General features: G+C 37.4%; 1 protein-coding gene across 3 annotated transcripts in view; it reads left to right on the top strand.

The window, feature by feature from the left end:
• TRAPPC9 (trafficking protein particle complex subunit 9) overlaps window positions 1-20072 on the top strand; it is a 535677-nt gene that overhangs the window by 179540 nt on the left and 336065 nt on the right. For all 3 annotated transcript variants that reach the window (XM_074888684.1, XM_074888678.1, XM_074888692.1), the window contains one exon: window positions 15704-15846. In XM_074888684.1, the coding sequence (XP_074744785.1) occupies window positions 15704-15846 (143 nt within the window). The remainder of the gene's footprint in view (window positions 1-15703; window positions 15847-20072) is intronic.

The raw sequence follows: 20072 nt of genomic DNA, 5'->3' as shown, positions 1-20072 counted from the left end.
CAAACTAAAGAGAAAAAATTCAGTTTGGTTTTGAATGAGGCAAAGCACCATCATTCAGGTTGAATCAATTTGAATAAAAAAATAAAATAACCATTCCACCATAATTCCTTTAATTGCTTTTTTTTTTTGGTCTCAAAACTTGTTCCTGACTTTTAGGCAGTGTTGCTGCAATAACTGGGAAGCATTCAGCCTGTTTGCACACACGTACAACAAACACAGTGTCCTGATCTACTGTGGGAAGTCTGTCGCACAGGGTGGAGTGGGTCAGGGCCCCATTCAGTTCTATTATGGTACTGAGTCCTGTGAACTTGGGGTGCTTTCAGGGAATTGCTCAAAATAGGCTTTAGTTAATGGTTACAGAATCACAGAATCATCGAGGTTGGAAAAGACCTTGAAGCTCCTCCAGTCCAACCATGAACCTCACACTGACCGTTCTCAACTCCACCAGATCCCTCAGCGCTGGGTCAACCTGACTCTTCAACCCCTCCAGGGATGGGGACTCCACCACTGCCCTGGGCAGCACCTTCCAATGCCCAACAACCCCTTCTGCAAAGAAATACTTCCTAAGAGCCAGTCTAACCCTGCTCTGGCGCAACTTGAGGCCATTAGAATGTCCTTATTTAGACTAAATAATTAATAGTAGGCTATCAGGTATGTTTCATATGTTTTCAGAAGTACAGGATGGTGTCCCACCCTTCTTTAAAATTAATCCCTATGAATTTGATAGTGTCGCATGCAGTAGTTCTGTCATTCAAGTTATGAATGGGATGGATAGACATTCTGACTTCTGTTATCATGTGATGATATTAATTTGCATTTATATGTTTTTACACTGTGCATACATTAGCTTGTCTTTCAGTGAAATGATTGATAAAGTGTCTGTAAAAAAAAGCCAGTATTTTACTAAGATTTGCAAGAATAAGTTTACAAGGCATTCTTCTTGTTCATTTTACAGAACTCACTACCTTTACAGAAATTACATGTATTTTTAAATACTGTCAAACTTGAAAAAGATACTCATTTCAAGACAAAATCGGAGCATTGTGATGATATTTAGCAATAAGTCATTAAACATTTATTCTACGTATCATGTAAGAATAGGTAACTAGAGTATGTCGGTGCCTTTTGTAACTAGGAACTCAACAGAATTGTTGAGTTGCAACTTTCAATAGATAAACACAAATAGTTCTGTGGAGAAGAAACTTCAGGATTGTTGCGTGTTCTCACATCATGTTTCATTTTTATTTTCTGTAGGGGAAAAAAAAAGTTGGCAAAGTTTTTCTTTGGTTTTTTTTGAATCAGTCACTCATTCTTAAATAAGATGAAGACAAATTCCACCCATGCGTCAGTTGTAAGGGAAAGAGTTATTGTTGGATGTATGTTTATATGAAGTAGTTTTTCCATACAAGCTGTTAAGAATTAGCACTCTACCCAGTTATCTTACGTTGCTCGTTTTTTCCCCATATTGTTTCTGTAGAACTTAATGATGGTCAAGTGGAATTCACACAAGCAGGATGATTTTGGTTTAGGATTTAATTGAGTATGAGTAACAGTTTGAAATTTCATTATTATTTGTCTGTTTTAAACCTCTGAAGTTATGAGTCACTGTTTGGGAGTTTCCTGCTGCATATTTATGAAGTTCTCTGAGTGAGCTGACTCAGTCTGTTAAATAAGCATTTGTAATCCTTTTAAATGTGTGCTAACCACTTAGATTGGAAATCAAGTTAGCATCCCTAATAGAAGCAAAACAGTGATTTAAATATCAGGCACCAGTAACTTACATCTGTCTGTCTATCTGTCTGTTGATCTATAATATTTATATGTTTGTATTTATGTATAAAATGTGTATATACATATTTTGCAAAATCTTTTAAATTTAAGAATTTGTTTAGGTCAGTACACCACTAGGGATCCCTAGAGAGTGAAGTGGTCACATGAGAAAGTGGTTTTTGCTGAATTTTTATTTATGTGTAAACAGTTGTTGGAAGATGGGGGAATATGTTTAATGTTCTTGAGTGTCTCAGAGAAAAAAGGGAGGGATAAGAGACTGACAGTTTTCTATTCACACAGAAAGATTTTCTGTTCCATTTGTTAGAAAGTGGACAGTTCTGATTTATTAGCGTATGATGATTTTACAACTTAGATTCTGGAATTAGATTTGTCATGTTTCCTTCAGGAAAAGATCTCTGAATCCACTCATTAATTCTCTTGTTAATGATGTGTTACTGGACCTAATGATAATCTCCAGTTGACTTTTGAGAATGTATTTTGTTGGAGGAGGAAGCCCCAAAAGTAACAACATAATTAAGCCTTTTTTAAAATGTTATTTCTGTATGATGTTCTGTAAACTTTAGAGCATAATTGATCTATGTGAAGAATATAGATGTGTAAGTAGTCACAGCTCAAAACCAATAATGGTCCGAGTATTGTCTGAATTGTGAGATCATGCTTAGAAACCAGATTTAAAGTGTATTCTCAGTCTTCAGGAATCTTTGGTGCAGGTGGGACTTAGAGCAGGCAATGGTGCCAGAGCTCGCTGGCATGGACCATGTTTACCTGGCTGAATTACGGCAAAATGGGATCAGTGAAGAGAGGAAATGAATTTTAGTGTCATCTCTAGTTCTGATTCATATCTGCAATTATCATCTTGTGTTTACTGAAGAGCTCAGTCCAAATTCCCTATATTGAGGAAAAACATTTGAGGAAATCACACGTACTGAGTTTATTAAGAGAACTGTATGTTTTAATAATGTGATTGAATGCTTGGTTGCTTGGCATATTAGCTTTCAGATAGCACGCCCAGTGAAAGAAAGAAGATACATTAGAATGGAAAGCATCACTGTTCTGCAACTCTAGGACCTGATTTCTAGTGAAATTATAGGACAAATTTAATTTCTGAAGCATTAATCCCTGAAAACTAATTTCACTGTTTTTTTATTCTGTTAGTTTTTATCATCGTATTAAGGAGTAGGAATTTGCAATATTCATTCCATATAAAACTCATTAAATCAGTGATATTTTTAGCTCAATAACTTTACTGATGTTGAAAATGATTGTGCTACTAGAGCCTCTATTTCCAACCCAAGTAGCAGCTGAAAAATCTGAAGTACTCAGTCTTCCATATTTATATGTTAATGGCTATGCTGAATAAACAGATCTATTGATTTAAGTTTTTCAAGCATTCCTGTTTTAAAACCTCTTTCTTCACTTGCTCCTACTTTTGAACAATCACTTAATTGGGCTTATCCCTCCTCATCACAAGAATTCCTGAAAAAAAAGAGAATTGTTTAACACAAGAATACCAAAAAGCTCTCATGGAAAAATCTGATCACTCAGTTTCAAGGATCTTTTATGTTTTACAGTAGATTTTTTTCTGATTTGCTGGTGGATTATTTCTTTCTAAGGTACTTCAGCTGTTGCAGAGGAGGATTTGTTTTATCTTTTGAGATTGTGGGTATAATTTTTGTTTAGAGAACAGTACAGCAATACCATGAATAAAAAGTATATGAGTAGTGGATGGAACTGGCTTCTTCGGGATAGAATTTTGAACAGTAAATGGATTTGAGATCCTCGGGAAACCCTTTGCACTTTTTGTGTGCCTTTTGTATGGGATGGATTTGTGTGCTGTAAAATAGAAACTCTAAATTTTGCTTACTTGGGTAATGGTGATGGTCTTGGACCTGTGTCAGACCATATGACCGTAGGGGAATGCATGCAACTGTTCATTCTCTGTCTGGGGTATAATCTTCATATTATCTGGTGTTATAAAAGTTTATAAACTTCGAAAAGTTAATTGTTCAATTGCCATTGGGGAAGCAGAGTAACTAATACAATTACTTTACACTTATGTTTGGTAAATATATTAAAACCAGAAACGTAACAGCAGAGTTAATAATAGTAAGGTATTTCTGTTGGGATACTTGAATATTTTTTTATGAAGGGCAGTCACAGTAAGAAAATCTGCCAGAATTCTTTGAAGCATATCTTGAGCTTGTGAACAAAGGGAAAATCATTGATACTGCTTACTTGATTCCTAAAACGCTCCCAGAAAGACTCACAAAAGGCTGCTTGAGAGAAACAAATATGCTGTGAGATAAAAGTGGAGGTCCCATCATGAGTCAGGAGCTGGTTAAAGGCAGGAAAAATGGCCTGTTTAGTCACTGCAAGGTGGTCTCCAGCCTAATTCATAGGGATTTGTGTTGTGCCTGAGCAAGCTCTTAAAGCATCTGGATATTGAAGTGATTAGGATTGTATCAAAGTTTATTAAGGGTAGCATATATGAAAACCACTTTTTAAGAGTTATCTTGTGATAGTGGGTTGTTAAGATTTGAGATGAAGATCAACATTGATCCACATGTGCATTGTAAAGTAATGCCCATGAAGAAAATGCAGTCTTAAAACCAAATACACAGCAATGGGCTCTGAATTAACCGTTGCCGTTAAGGATAGAGATCTTGGAGGTACGAGACATTCTACGAAGATGTTAGTTTAATTTGTAGTAGCAATACAAAAGGCAAACAGAATATTAGGAATAACAGAAAGTAAAGGAATAGAGAGCAAAACAAAAAATTTCTTCTGTGTTTACCCCACTTTGTGTGCAGTCATCCCTTTTTCTCACAAAGGACAGGGTAGAAGGGAATGGAGGAGTGATGGGCTAGTGTTGAGAAAGTGTGAAACAGTGTAGAGTGTTTGTCATGAAAAAATGAAACTCAGTAACTTCACTGTGTTACCCAGAGACTTCAGGTTGTTGCATATGAGCCTATCCAGGCTTGGTGGTGTTGCTTTGATTCTCTTCCTGGGTAGGAGGATTGGAGAAGAAAACTTGCACTCACACTTGCAAACTTCAGCAGTGTCACACAACTTTCTGAAATTCTCATTTACTTAACTCAAAATATATACTGAAAGATAATACTTGATTGCTGAGTCTGCAGTAGCAAGATGTGGCAGAGGGCAATTAAAAAAAGCAGTGTGCTCACTCTCGCAAATGTGAGAGACAACCTGCTTGTGGATGAGTAGCAACATTGATCAGATTTGTCATTCTTAACTGGGGAGTTGCTTGGGCAGCACTTGTTTCTATTCTTTTGCTGATGTTCTTTCCGGGGTTGTGACTGTTTTTAGACTATCTTGTTATTTATGATTTCATAGCATGTGGGGGGTTTATGCTGGATACATGTACTTTGCACTGTTACGCCCAAGAGTTTGTTTTATCCACCTCTCATGGATGTGTTCTTTCAGTGAAAAGATACCTGCCAGCGTCTTGGGCCTTTGCTTTTGGGGACCCTGCTACAGGGTGTAATGAACAGGTTTCAGTGAGGAAATACGTGCAGTGATGCTTCTTCAACAGCAAGCAACGTGTTACATAGCCATTGTTGGGAGAACCAGACTGAGTTGTTGGTGTCCGCATAGAGAAGTTTCCCTTTTGAAGGGTGTATGTGTGTGTGTGATTTGTTCATCAACATCTATCCCCGCATTTACTCTCTTTTTGTACCTTTCTACTTGAGAATCAGGGCAGGATTTCAGAACCAGAGAAGTTACTCAGGAACATGTGTGATCACTTGCTCCTCCATTCCTTCAAGTCCTCCGAGAACAGAAAGCAGGGCTGAATAATTTCCTAGCCCACGTTTTTCTAAGAGGTTCTGCAGTTTAGTGTCAGTAGACAGAAAACTCTCGATGGTAATGTTCCACATACAAGTTACTTGTATTTAAATTATTTTTAATGTCTTATCTGTATCTCAGCCAAGAATGAGATTTTGTCATAGCTGCGGTCAGCAGTGCTCGTATCTAAGTTGAAGCAGGTAAAACCTTTGAGGCAGTTAAGAACATGTATCAGCCATTTGGGCATTCATCTGCAGTAGTACTGCCCTGGAGGCCTGGATGCAATTTGCCTTTAATTAAAGAAAGCAGAATTCTGTGATTAATATTACAAGAAGAATTATGTATTGTATTTCCTGAATATTTCCAGAGGGGAATTGAACTCCAGGAGACAATACTGTCCAGAGGAATAATGCTGTATACTCCTCTTTCTCCTGTCTTTTGGAAGTAACAATTTGTGTTGTAGCTAAAAAATTCACACAGAATAACTTGTGAATGTGTGACTGCAGTAGGCAATTAGAAAGTGCATGGTCTGATGCGAGATAAATACTCTTCAGTAAAGGATTGCTGTGTATTGTATTTTATCTGTTGATCTGTATATTTGTTTGTTGGAATGACCTTTGATTCACCCTATTCGTTAATGCGGAATGACTATAGCATGCCTGCCTTTAAACTTAATATTATTCTGCTCACATCTCCATTCTCATTATAAACACGGCTATTTTTAGCTAGCACAGATTCAGAATATGCCTTGTAAGCTTAAGGGGGATTTATTGAGCTCCTGTGTATATTCACTAGAGATTCCGTGTTGAAGCTTACTGATTTAGGACTGGGGAGGGGTAAAATGTACTATTTAATTCCCAGCATATGCCTGCAGGAGCTATATTTAGCTTCAGCTACTTGTCATCGCCATTGTGCTATTTTTACAAAGGGATGCAGCAGTTTCATTGTTCGGGGGCTTAACTAGACATAAATGTAGATGGACGGGCTAGATAAACATCGGTGTACTGCAAAAATTGCTACTGAAAGTCAGTGTGTATGCTGTAGGTGTACTTGAGTAAAACTGCACTAGAGCATGAACACAACAGGCACCTTGTTCAATAGACTGGTTGTGTAAATTCACCTGATTAACACATGTGCTAAAAATTATGTTTAATTTTGCTTTAGACTGATGAAGTTGTTTAACAGGAATAACGATGTGGGCTTTGTTTGTATTTGTACATAAAAAGGTCTGATTTACTGCAGTGGCACAATATATTTCATTGCTTAACCAGTTGTTAAGAATTTTATCATAGCTTTTGTAGTTGCCATATATATTTTTAATGGAATACAGAGGAGAAAAATTAGTATGGAGATCGCTTGCCGCAGTTCAGTCCTAGAGGATGATTACATATGCACTACAAGATGATTACATATGCATATCCTTTTTATAATGCATGTATCAGGGTTCTTGCTATCACTTACTATACTACTTGGTGCTTTAAGGAACAATATCTACTGGGAGAGTCTCCTTTTCCTAGTTGGGGAAAATTAGGAATTCTAGCTTGATCAATTAAGTATTCCAGTAGATTTAGATTTGCATCATAGTTTGCATTCAGAGAAATGTATAGGTACCTTCTGTCCTTTCTTGGCTGTTTAATTTCTCCCTAAAAGTACACACTTTATTTTTTAGCTAAAAAAAGAAAAAAAAAAGATATATATATATATATGTATACAGAAATGCAGGAAACCTAAAGTATATTTTCACAGAATCATAGAATGATTTGTGTTGGAAGGGACCTTAAAGACCATCTAGTCCCACCCCCCTGCCATGGGCAGGGACACCTTCCACTAGACCAGGTTGCCCAAAGCCCCGTCCAACCTGGCCTTGAACCCTTCCAGGGAGGGGGCAGCCACAGCTTCTCTGGGCAACCTGTGCCAGTGTCGCACCACTGTCACAGGGAAGAATTTCTTCCTTATATCTAATCTAAATCTACCCTCTTTCAGTTTAAAATTGTCACCCCTCCTCCTATCCCTACACTCCCTGATAAAGAGTCCCTCCCCATCTTTCCTGTAGCCCCTTTAAGTCCTGGGAGGCTGCTCTAAGGTCTCCCTGGAGCCTTCTCTTCTCCACCTGAACACGCCCAACTCTCTCAGCCTGTCCTCACAGGGGAGGTGCTCCAGCCCCCTGAGCATCTTTGTGGCCTCCTCTGGACCCGCTTGAGCAGGTCCATGTCCTTCTGATGTTGGTGCCCCCAGAGCTGGACACAGCACTGCAGGGGGGGTCTCACGAGAGCAGAGCAGAGGGGGAGAATCCCCTCCCTCGACCTGCTGGCCACACTTTGCTCGATGCAGCCCAGGATACAGTTGGCTTTCTGGACTGCGAGTGCACGTTGCTGGCTCATAGTTTTCCATTCATTGATATCCCCAAGTCATTCTCCACAGGGCTGTTCTCAATCCACTCATTGCCCAGCCTGTATTTGTGCTTGGGATTTCCTGAGATTGATTTTGTGTATCAGAAAATCAGACAGGTTAGCTGCATGTGAAAATACTAATATTCTCCAGTGAGAGAGAGAGCAATGAATAGATCTCTTTCTGCAAAGTTGCATGTTATCACTGTACACTCATTCCTTCAATTATTTTCATTTAAAAATTCAATTTATTATATAATTTACTTTTCATGATCCATGATGTGGTTCGTATTTCTTATATGGTTGTTCATGTATTCCACTTCTGATCTTCATTTCTTATTGTGGACCTTTCTTGGGCTGTCTAAGATTTGTGTCAGATACTAAAGACATCAGGGAGGACTAATTTATTTTCCATTTTGAAATAATACTCAGCTTGAAATAAACCTTGTGAGGTAAAGGCTTGGTGCTCCTGTTATCACAAATGATCCACTTCTCCTCCCAAATGTCCTTTCAATACCACTATTTCAAGTCAAGGAAGTTCTAAGTGTTTGAGGAAATGATGGGAATTCCTGCATGGAAGAAGCTTTGAAGATGTCAGGATCCAAGTCCCTGAGGTCTTAGTTTTGCAGTAAGAGACTGGTCCAAAGAGTCATCATAGAATGGTTTGGTTTGGAAAGGACCTTAAAGACCATCTAGTTCCAACCCCCCTGCCATGGGAGGGACACCTTCCACTCCACAGAATCATTTAAGTTGGAAAAGACCTTGAAGATCATCTAGTCCAACCATTAACCTCACACTGACTCTTCTCAACTCCATCAGATCCCTCAGTGCTGTGTCAACGTGACTCTTAAGCCCCTCCAGGGGTGGGGACTCCACCACCTCCCTGGGCAGCCCATTCCAATGCCCAACAACACCTTCTGCAAAGAAATACTTCCTAATATCCAGTCTAACCCTGCACTGGCGCAGCTTGAGGCCATTCCCTCTTGTCCTATCACTTATTACTTGGTTCAAGAGACTCATCCCCCGTCTCTGCACCCTCCTTTCAGGGAGTTGCAGAGGGCGATGAGGTCTCCCCTCAGCCTCCTCTTCTCCAGACTAAACCCCCCCAGTTCCCTCAGCCGCTCCCCATCACACTTGTGCTCCAGACCTGTCCAACCTGGCCTTGAACACTTCCAGGGAGGGGGCAGCCACAATGCTGAGAAACATGTGTGTATCAGAAAGTATAAAATATGTCATGAGAGCATTCGGTTTTAGTAATGCTGTTCTTTGCTTAACTCTCATCAACAGGGAGTAATAAAAATTCAATGCTACTGACATTTAGCTGGAGTTTTTTTTCTATTAGATTGGAGATTTTTGTCCTCCCAAGGAGAATTATAGAGTCACTAACTAGTCAGCAGTTTCTCTGCTTTTCCTCTTTAGTGGTGTGGGGGTGTGTGTTTTTTTTTCTTTTATCCTCCTGAGAACAAGTGGGCAGGAGGATATTCAGCTTATGTACATAAGGGCACCTGTTGCTTTTCCCGACACTGCTGTTAAGCCTCATTTTTTTTATACAGACTTTATCCTTCAAGCCTGATTTTTATACAGACTTTATCCTTTGTCAGGTTACCCTGTAGAATCATGGACTGTAGGCTCACTGGTGGGAGAAAGAAGTGAAAAATCACAAATATTTGTCTTGTGGTAGACTCTGTAAATTAAGACTCAAGAAAGTGCTAATCTGAATTAATTTTGATAGCCAAATGAATACATAGGCAGAGACGTGTGCATTTCTAAATGCCAGGACAGAATTTTTTCATGAGATCAACTCTAAACATAGTTTTTGCATTCACAAATCAGTCCAAGGACTGGAATCTTGATGTATTTGAGTCTTATCTTCCTTGGCTTCAGCTATGCAGGGATCTCCATTTCCCTCCCAGTGCTCACATTCTGGTCTTCCCCTGAAAAAAGGTTCAGCTGTGTTCAGTTCATACATTTCTGTATGAACCGTGTTGCTGGAGCAGCATATCCCATGTTCTTGGATTCAAAAGCTTGCAGTCTCCAAGACTGGACCTTTTTGGGTTTAGTCCAGTAATGCTTAGGCCAGGTAATTCTGATAGTAAAGATGGGAAATTGAGGTATGGAGCCACATATAGAAGGAAGGATAAAACATTTGATCTGACTAGGTGAAAAAAACCTACCTCGCTCCCTGATAACTGTGTGCTGTGCAGATGGGGATAAACCCCACGGCTTCTCAGCTTGAATGAAGGTGAGCCAGTGGGTCTGGCCTGAGGCAGCAAGGAGCAGAAGAGGGCTTGAATGCACCTTTTGGAACTGTGGTCTGCAGCCTGAAACATCACGGAGGCCCTGTGGGGCTGTGCGAGCACCACAGCCCTGAGGAGAGCTCGGCCTCCTGTCCCAGAAGCAGCGAGGAAGCTGTGGAAGGGCAGAGGCTTGGAGATGCCACCAGCTCAGCGTCACTGCCCCCACGGAGTGGGTGAGGCTGTGGGACACTGTCTGTGTCATCGGTGCTGGCACTCAGAGCACGCTTGCAGCTGGCCATCTCTGTGCTGTTGTTACCAGCGTATTTATTGCCAGGGTTACCTGCTGCTGTTGAAAAGAGTGTGGTTAATTTGAGAAACTCACTTTCTCTTTGTTACTGCCGGATAATTTAATTAGTTGCAGTTAGGCAGCTGAAATTCCTGATCCGTGATTTATTTACACAGTCCTCAAAGCTCTTAAAAGAATTTAAGCATGGCACCCAGAAAGAAATTGAGAGATTAATTTTGTAGAGTGATTCTCTGGTGCCTTCTGCGAGATGGACCGGATGATCTAGTACATTTTTTTTTCTCTTTATTACTGATGAATATCACTGATTGCCCATCAGAGTTGAATATGGGAGTGGAATGGTCAGAGAAGGAGAGGAAAAAAGGAGGGAGGCAGAATTTAACAAAATTGGGGTTTATAGTCTGCTTAAGGAAAAACAAACCACCCAAACAAACCAGAAGAAAAAGGCATCCAATGAGAAAAGGGGCTAAAAGTCAGAAAGAATGGCTAAACACTCATGAATGCATGGAGCATGTCCTGCTAATGCTAATTTGCATGAGAAGCAGATCAGGAGCATAATGGAATTTGGTAAGAAAACAGGTTTACTGTTAGACAAGTAATTTTTATTTTTTTTTTAAAGGAAGGCGTATTTGGAGATTACATACCTAGAATAAGTTCTTTTTCAAATTTCCAGCCCTAATCCCATGAGAAATAATACTTATTAGTAAGAATTGTTTTCTTTAAGCAGTTCAGAAACTAAAATGGAAAGATTTTAGTCTGATTTTATGTATATTTTTAGTCTGGTCATGCTGCTGCTTTGCTGCTTTTTTTTTTTTTTTTTTAAAAAAAAGTTATATCTTAATGGAGAGCCTGCAATGGTACATTCTGGTATTTCTTCACAGTTATTGCAGTCAGTATCTGCAGAGTCTCAGGAGCAAACTGCCTGTAGCTAAGTACTGGCATTTCATCTTGTATTAAATGTTGAGATCTACTTAGTGTCATTTTTACTATATTAAGGGAATTTAAAAAAGGCTTGAAAGTGCAGTGTATGTGAGCCTTTCTTACAAAGTATGATTTGTTAAATTAATTATGGAAAACACTGATAATCAACATTTCAAAAATTGATGTTCCAGTTTGGAAAAACTTTGAGGACAACATCTTGCTTTGCTACCTGAAACACAAAATGCAGTATGTGTGGTGATGTGATACTGTAAGAAGAAATACTATAAAACAGAATCTTCTGGTTCTTCCAGTAGCAAGATATGCACAGGGATAAAGTCAGAGTTATTGCTATTGCTAGTAAAATTGCTTAAGGAATAAAGAAACAAAGAATAAAGAAACAAATCTGCTAAGCAAGATAGATGATGTAAGAATTAAACCCAGGAGCTCCTGGTCTGAACCGTTTCTGACTTTGTAAAGTTTACAAACAAAGATGCATAAAAGTATTTTTCAGCAGTCAGGACGAAAGCATATGAATGTTTTATTGGTTGTTTACTCATTAACAATATATCACTATAAATTTGAGTTTCCTGACTACTAATTCACCTGCTGTGTATATCATTCTCATTGTTGGCAGTTTCTTTGTTGATTACATCTAATGTTGCTGTTCAGTAATTATTCCTGTTTTTTAAAAGAAATAGACTCTTCTAATGATTTTCATATCTTGAAGGATTTTTTTTCTTAAAAAGCCAGTCTAATTATTAGAGTTGCTAATATTAAATTAGGCTAATATTTTGTGTTCTTCTATGGAATGTTTATTTTCCTTTACATACAGCATATAATGGTTACACCTCTGCAGGTGGATTCTTACATCCTTTAGTTATAGTTACCTTAACATACTTGTGGTCTAAGCCAATTTTTTGAGCTAAAATAATCTTCTTTACTACATATAACTTTGAACACTTTTTTGGGATAAAGCTTCTTGACTCTGGTAGTCAGGCAACCCCCTTACTTGAGAACAAGCATACAGAAAGGATTGAGCACCATATTTAACTTCCCAGCACAAGAAATCCCCGTCATCACTGCTCTTTCCCCCTTCATGTATATGTTTCTTGTTTCTTTCATTAGCTGTTTTGGGGAGTTTTGTTCTCAAGCAGTAATGTTCTAGCTTCTGGGTAAGTACCAATATACTGTAGAATTATATGGAAATTCTCTTTAGATTTTACTGTCTGCTTCTGGGTAGGAAGTACTATAGTAGTAGTTCAATAGAAATAATTGATCTGAGTTGTAGATTATAACTGTTTGAACGGGCAATTAAAAATCAGTATATGAAAGGTACTGCTGTTCAGACAGTTATTACTGAGGGATTGGCAGAAGAGTACCAACTGTTGTCATTCAGTTAGGAAATTTTAATGCCAAAAGTTTTGCTTTTCGTTAATGACATACTGTTATTCAAGGAGCCGTTCTTTTCTAATTTTGCTTTTAGTTCTGTTTTACCAGTGAATATGGGAAGGATGTTCATGAGCAGATTGGAGAGAATGATTTTTTTTTTTTTTTTTTTTAAATAAACCTGGGACCTGCTCTATGCAGAAAATATGTTTGAGGACAAAATGCATGAGAGAAACCAAAATGGTAATTTTTTGATTTATCTGTAAAATATTTCTTGTCAATATAGTAGGTGGTATTAATATCTGGTGCCGTTGCTTAAGAATCTTGTTATCTGGAACTTAGACTCAGCAACACTTCCATTTCCTTTACTTCATCAATAGAAGGAAAGGCCAATGAAATAGTAAAAGATTTATCAAGCTGAAGTCATCATATAGGTTAAACAATTTATCCATATTTTTACGATTTACTTCCAGAATGCAACTCTGCTTAAACACAAGAATTGTTTCCCCCCCAGCCCCATCCATAGATATTCTGAATTCCAGATGTGTTCACTTAACAATAGGCTGCTTCTCCTGGCTGCCTGCCCTGAGAGGCCAGTGTACTCCATCCTTCCTTCCTTTTCTTTTTTAAGGATCATCTGCAGGCAAAATTATGTTTGTAGTGACACCCTGCCATTTCTTCTTGGTCTGCAGTGATGCAGTTTGCAGAAATCTAATAAATTCTATTGGTATTTGTAGAGATGAATAGAATCTGCAGCTCAGTCTTTTATTTATGTAGGTTTGACAAGGCCACTGGAGTAAGTATACAACATTATTTAAATGGGGGGCTGTAGCATTTGGATTGTTCTTCTCTGCAGGTGCTGTGGGAGAGAGTGGTAAATTGTTTTAAATTGGAGCTGTATAAATTTATGAAACTGTAGTTTCGGTTTTTTTTCTATCCTAGAGATAGAAAATAGATCTTTCATATTGTATGTGGAGTCCTTTCCACGGTACGTGTGTGTGTACAGGGGTTTAAAGGAGATTGAATTTGGGTTATTTTTACATTCTGATCATAGTATATGAATCCGAAGCAATAAAACTTTCTCTGATGACCTGAAGGCTCCTGAAAAATTTATTTCCTTCAGTCATGCTCCCCTGCTACACACACATCTACAATCTTGATGTAAAGTCTACCTGATGCTTTATCTTTGTGCGTGTGTGTACATTCCTAGGAACCCTGCAGATTATCATGGCCTGAGAAAGAATATAGGTTTGGGTGTTCTGTGGTTCTCAAGAGATACTAAAAATCTCTTGTGTCCTCACTATTATATGTCCTCAGTTAGATCTTACATTTTGGGTGAGAAGAGATGTCCTTCTGTGTCTAGATTAATAGAAGACAGTTAGGTTTTGTTTTTCTTGTTCTCTAGCATGGAGTGTGAGACACACACAGGGTCACGAACAAGTTTTCTTTGACAAATTCCTCACTACAACAGGGACCAAGATTGTGATGATGCTCTTAAACTCTCCTGCTCATCAATGGCACATAATGGTTGTAGTTTTTAGCCTCTTTTCTGGAGGTTTTTCATTTGGTATAGGATGTTACAAAGGGGTTTGCATCTGAAATGATAATGTTCTGTGACCTTTCAAACTAACATTTATTACATGTTCACCTGTAATTATATGGGACTGGGCTTAATAAAGCAGCTTTGTGCCATGGTCCTGTGTAGAATGAACCATGGTTCCATACCACAGTAGCTTTCCCAAGCAGGATACTGTGAGTATTACAGCAATAATAGGAATGTACATAGCTAGAGTTTTCACAGATTTCCTAATTGAAATTGAAGTCCATTCTCACATTATGATGTAAATAATGTCAGATCCTTGTACTTAGAGAGTCTGGCTCTGATTTTTATTAAATGGTCCAGCTGGTTAATTAGAAAGAAGTATGTTTTGAATGGGTTTGTGCTTTTTTATTTTTGTATTTAATATTGATTAGTTCTCCTGACATAACATAAACTTGAGTTCATTAACTACAAATTAGGAATTGACATAAATAGAGTAGATGGGTATGTCCAGAGTGCCCAGTGAAGGTTTTTATTTGTATTATAAGGTGACTCTCATGAATTTTAATGAAACTAAATTAAGAATTGGAATTAGCCACTTTACTTAAAAACAAGCTGGAAATAGGCAAAACTTTTAAGTGTACACGTGCAGCAAAATATTGAACTCTTGATTTTGGTATTTAAATCACTGATTGTGGTTATTTTAAAAAATTGGTTGTATCCATGTTTCTGCTCCTTTAGCCAGACTTAGAAATAGAATGGTAACAAATATAAATGTTTTTTTTGTATTTAGAAAATCCCTAGATTTTTCCTTAGAGCTGTTAGTTAATGGAGATGACCGTATGTTTACAGGGACTTGTTGAGAGACCAGATGCTTTTAGACTTGTATAATCTTTATCTGTCCACACTCAAAAACTTTTAAGGTTTTCCATTTGTTTATGAAGGTAATGATGTGGTGAATATTTTTCAAGAGTATAAAAGAGCATATAATTTAATAAACCCTAAACTCTTCTAAGCAAAAATAAACTCTTCATTCTTCTATGTTAAATGTGGTATGGAGAGGAATTATGTAAAGGGAAGTCCAGCTGACTTTGTTCCGTACTCTAGTTTTTGAAAGAATAAGGGAAAAAAAGCGCAACTGTTTACCTAAGATGCAGTTATTTGTTAAATTGCCTTTTTTCATGAGATAATAGAAGGGATGGGTTAGGAAAACAAATTCTTGAGGGCAAAGAAACTTTGTTGGTAAATCACTTCTATGGTCTAATTTATTTGAACCTGTGAAATGCACAGTAATGAAACATAGCTAATAAGTAATTTACTTTTATTTCTCTAGACACTGGAAGCCATTTTGAATTTTAAGTACTCTGGTGGACCAGGACATGTTGAAGGATATTACCGGAACCTTTCGCTAGGCCTTCACATAGAAGTAGAGCCATCTGTTTTCTTTACACGTGTCAGTACCCTTCCAGCAACAAGGTAAGCCTTGTTTTGACTCTTGTATATTTGACTTAATGTCTCTGTTGTATTATTGTCAGACAGTGGAATAGGCTGCCCAGGGAGGGGGTGGAGTCACCATCCCTGGGTGTGTTTAAGGGTCGTTTAGATGAGATGTTGGGGGATATGGTGTAGGGGAGAACTTTGTAGAGTCGGGCTGATGGTTGGACTCGATGATCCCAAGGGTCTTTTCCAACCTGAATGATTCTGTGATTCTGTGATTGTTATACTGGCTATAACTTAAAGACCATGCTGGAAAATTACAATATCATCAGCAACATGTAGGTGAAGAATTATATGAACAAATTTTCAAAATTCTTCATTTAGGAGTTTATCCTCCTTCAACTGCAGACTATGATTAAAGCAGTCCTTGTGCATTGGACAGTTTCTGAGATTCAAGCATTTTTTCATGATGGTTTATTTTACGAGGGACAGGATATCTCCTCTTCATTGTAAAATTTGAGGACTTCTTTCTGTATTTCTTCGTTGTTGTGGTGTGTTCTGCATTACATTGTTTTGTGTTTGTCTAACGGAATCTCACCCAAATTGCATGTGTAAACGATTGTCTTTGGATGTGAGGAATAAATTGTAATCATTCTCTCCTGAGGTGCTTGCTTTCTCTTGTAAGCCACAGATTAGTTTCACATATTGTAGTGAGTTTTAAAAATCATGGCAACACATCATGGTGGTCAAATGTCATAATCACAAAAATTTGATTGCATAAAATTCATCAGCCACTCAGTGAAATCAGTATTAATAATTTTTTTTTGCTAAAATTGTCTTTATTTGCTGCTAAATACATAGTTCCTAATCTGTGTGTTTTTATTAACTTCACATTGCTTTACGTACTGCTTAAGCAAAGCAGCTTTTGCAAAAGTGAATTCTATAAGTTAATGCTTTTACCGATCCTTAATCAACAAGTTTTTGTTAATATATGCTGGTAGTTAGTTAAATACTCTGCAATCTTTAAATATTTGGGATGTATTCAAACTCTGGCAGTTCCAGAGGTGGCCTTTAAATAGCTTTCATTCAGAAGATGAATAAATGAGCTTGGGTTTGTTGGGAAGAAAGAAGACTGAGAATGGACTTTGTTTCAGTGTGTAAGTACATCTGAGGTATAAATACAAAGGAAGAGGAAATACTCTTTTAGGTGAATGATGAAGTTAGTGCAAGAAAAAATTGTACAAATTGGACATGAATATGCTTTTATTAAAAAAACCCTTGTAATAATCAGCTACCAGCTATCAAGTAGCAGAATTATTGAAAAGAAAGCTAGTGTGCATAGTGGGAGCGAGCATTTTGTTTGGTTTAAATTCTGAAATTATTTCAGTGCAATTATGTAATACTATTACTAATAATAGTTGAGAGTGAACTTAATTGATCCAAGAGTTTCCTACTAGTCTTAGGACCTTTTTCATGTCAGTCTTTAGAAATAAAACCCATAGATAGGCAAGAGGGGGAATATACGTGTAGGAGATATTTGGAGCATATTTCATTTTGAAAGGAAAGAAATGAGTCACTGGTATTGTACCATTGCAAAAATGTCAAAGGAAGGATGGACAACATAGTTTGCAAAACATGAAGTGTTTCTTTTGTTCCTGTGAACAAAAGAAGTAAAGCCTCAAGAAAAGTTACCGTATCTACTTTGGGGCTTGAACTTGTGGAAACATAGACAAAAGTGGACAAGTTTGAGAAAGTCTAGAGCAAAAAGAGTGACAAAATGTGGCTTACGCTAAAGCATAAGTTTAAAGAAACTCTTGGTGTTACTGAAGAAGAGTGACAGGGGACCTAGGTTTTGGTTACATAAATAGCACTGCCAAGACAATAGACATGTGTTTTTCACAGCAGGTAATACAGGAAATAATGACCTTTGCATATAGCAAGGGAATTTCAGGTTAGGCAAAGATAACAAAACACTGAAATATTTTTTTTTAAAAATGTGACAAACAAGAATTTTTTTTTTTTAGTAAGTAGATTGTGTCCAGCTCTTATAAGACAGACCTAAAACTGTATGGCTTTACTGGTAAGCAAGTTTGTCAAGCATTTTGCTGCTTGAAAGTGTAGCATAACAGGTATAATTTTATTCTTTTAGGAACTGCTCTACTAAGGTAAATCCAACGCTACTTGCAAAGTCAGAACACAGTATCCAGAACAGCTATTTGCAAAATTCCAGGAACCTTATAAATGATATTAAGAGTTTTATCCCTGCAATGGCACAGTCTTAGGCCTTTATAAGGTTTTCATGGTTCAGTAAGTGATCTTTCCTTATCAACCTGGAAGTAACACAACATCTACTTTAAATAGTTTTCAAGATGCATTATACAGGTTAAAATACTCAGTTTGCATTTATTATTTGCCTGCATAGTCATCTTCAGTGTCAAGAAAGTCCTTTGTACTCTATGTATACTTTTAAATCAACAGCATGACTGCTCTTTAGTTCACTGCAATTACTTTCCTACAGTCACAGAGTAGCTTGGGTGTGAAGCTGCGAACCTTCCGTAAAAGCTTCAAGTACAACATGATGCTTTTATTTGAAACTCTCTTGTTGGTAAGCTGGCTTTTTGTGCTAGGTTTTGTGTTAAGACAAGGTTATCCCACCCCTGCCTTGTCAATCTATTCTCAGGAATTTACTATGTATAGAAAGTATTTAATCCTGAAATCTTTAAAAATAGATTGAGGTGCTAATTCAAAGGTAGAGTTTCTGCATTGTTCAGCTGTGTACAGTTTCACAAGTCTTATAGCAGCAGGTGCTATATATAGTGGCTCCAATTCAGCAAGTGCTTCAGCTCATATTGTATGCATTTGCTTCATTCTTTGCCTGTTCATCATACCGATCAGCATTTAAGTCAGTAGAAACTTTAAGTGATTTACTGATTTGAGATGTAGTTAAAGATGTGACTGCTTTTAATTAGGGTCCTAAAAGCTTTACTGAGTTGGGGAAAAATATTGCAATATTTACATTTCTTTCAGAAATGTTTTATTGCAAGACCTGTCAAAAGGCTATTCAAATAATATTTTTTTGTTACATTAGGTATATATTGTCTGCTAAGTCATGAATGCATTTTGGTTTTAAGTGCTTATTATCTCTTGTTGTTTGTTCCATAATGGTAGCTTTAGTGATCAGTAACACCATTCCTTTACTCTTGTGCTTCCCTGTGATTCTCCATCTGAAGGATAAGTCATGTGTCATTTAATATTACGTTTTAGAGTGAAAAATAGCAGAAATATGTCATCTTCCAATCTGCTAAGGATAACTATTTATCATTAAATGAAACAAAGTCTGTTTTTTGACTGTTGATCATCTCTGCCAATATCTGAGACTCAATGACAGCAAATTGTAAATCAAATTTTGTACATTTACTTGCTCTGTTAAAATCTTGAATCTAATTTCCTTTTGATTTACAGCTGAGATTTCATTGCTTAAATTCTGTCTGAGGTGCCGAGCTATTTTTGTTTAGTCATTATGAGAAACTGTATGTTTTAATTTACCTTCTCAGCTGTCATTGAAAGCTATCATTGTTTTCATTTTCTGGATTAATTTTTTTCCCTTTCTTCTATGTTTTTGTTGGTTTTATTTTACATTTTACCTCAACAAAAGTAAGAATAGCTTACCAGCTGCTGGGCTTAAAAAGTCAAAGTAAAATAAAAACTTTGAACATTGATTCTTCCCTTAGGCCTTTACTGAAAAAAACAGGAAAAATGTTAATGAAATCACTCCCCCCCCCCCCCGCCAATTGTAACATAAAGATTATGGTTTATGTTAAAGTCCTGCAAACTTAATTGGTATTTCTTTTATTTAGCTTCTTGAGCAGATATGAATGGGAAATATGACTGAAACAACTGGGAATTTTGGTTTGGTTTTTTGTTTTTCTAAATAGCCAAAACTATGTCTTCCACTCACGCACAGGTTTCTGCTTTTTAGGGAGAAGTTTCATTAACTGCATCTTCAGTATATCATAAAATGCATTTAATACCAACAAGAGTTCCTTTTAACCTTTATCTGTGCTGGTCTGTAGAGGCATTGTGGTTGGTTTGATGCAGCCCTTAACATGCTGCAGTGCCTAATCTGTTGCCTAACTCTGACTCAGATATCACCTCTCCTGTTGCAAGAGATGATATTCTGTCAGTAAATGGCCGTAATCTGCTCTGAGGTTTTTCACTGAGTATATCAACCTATGCTTACTGGGCTGCCTGCATCTGAAAAGACT

The sequence above is a fragment of the Strix uralensis genome, chromosome 1 (genome assembly GCF_047716275.1).
Source record: "Strix uralensis isolate ZFMK-TIS-50842 chromosome 1, bStrUra1, whole genome shotgun sequence".
NCBI lineage: Eukaryota > Metazoa > Chordata > Aves > Strigiformes > Strigidae > Strix > Strix uralensis.
This window is presented reverse-complemented; position numbering and strand designations above follow the sequence as displayed.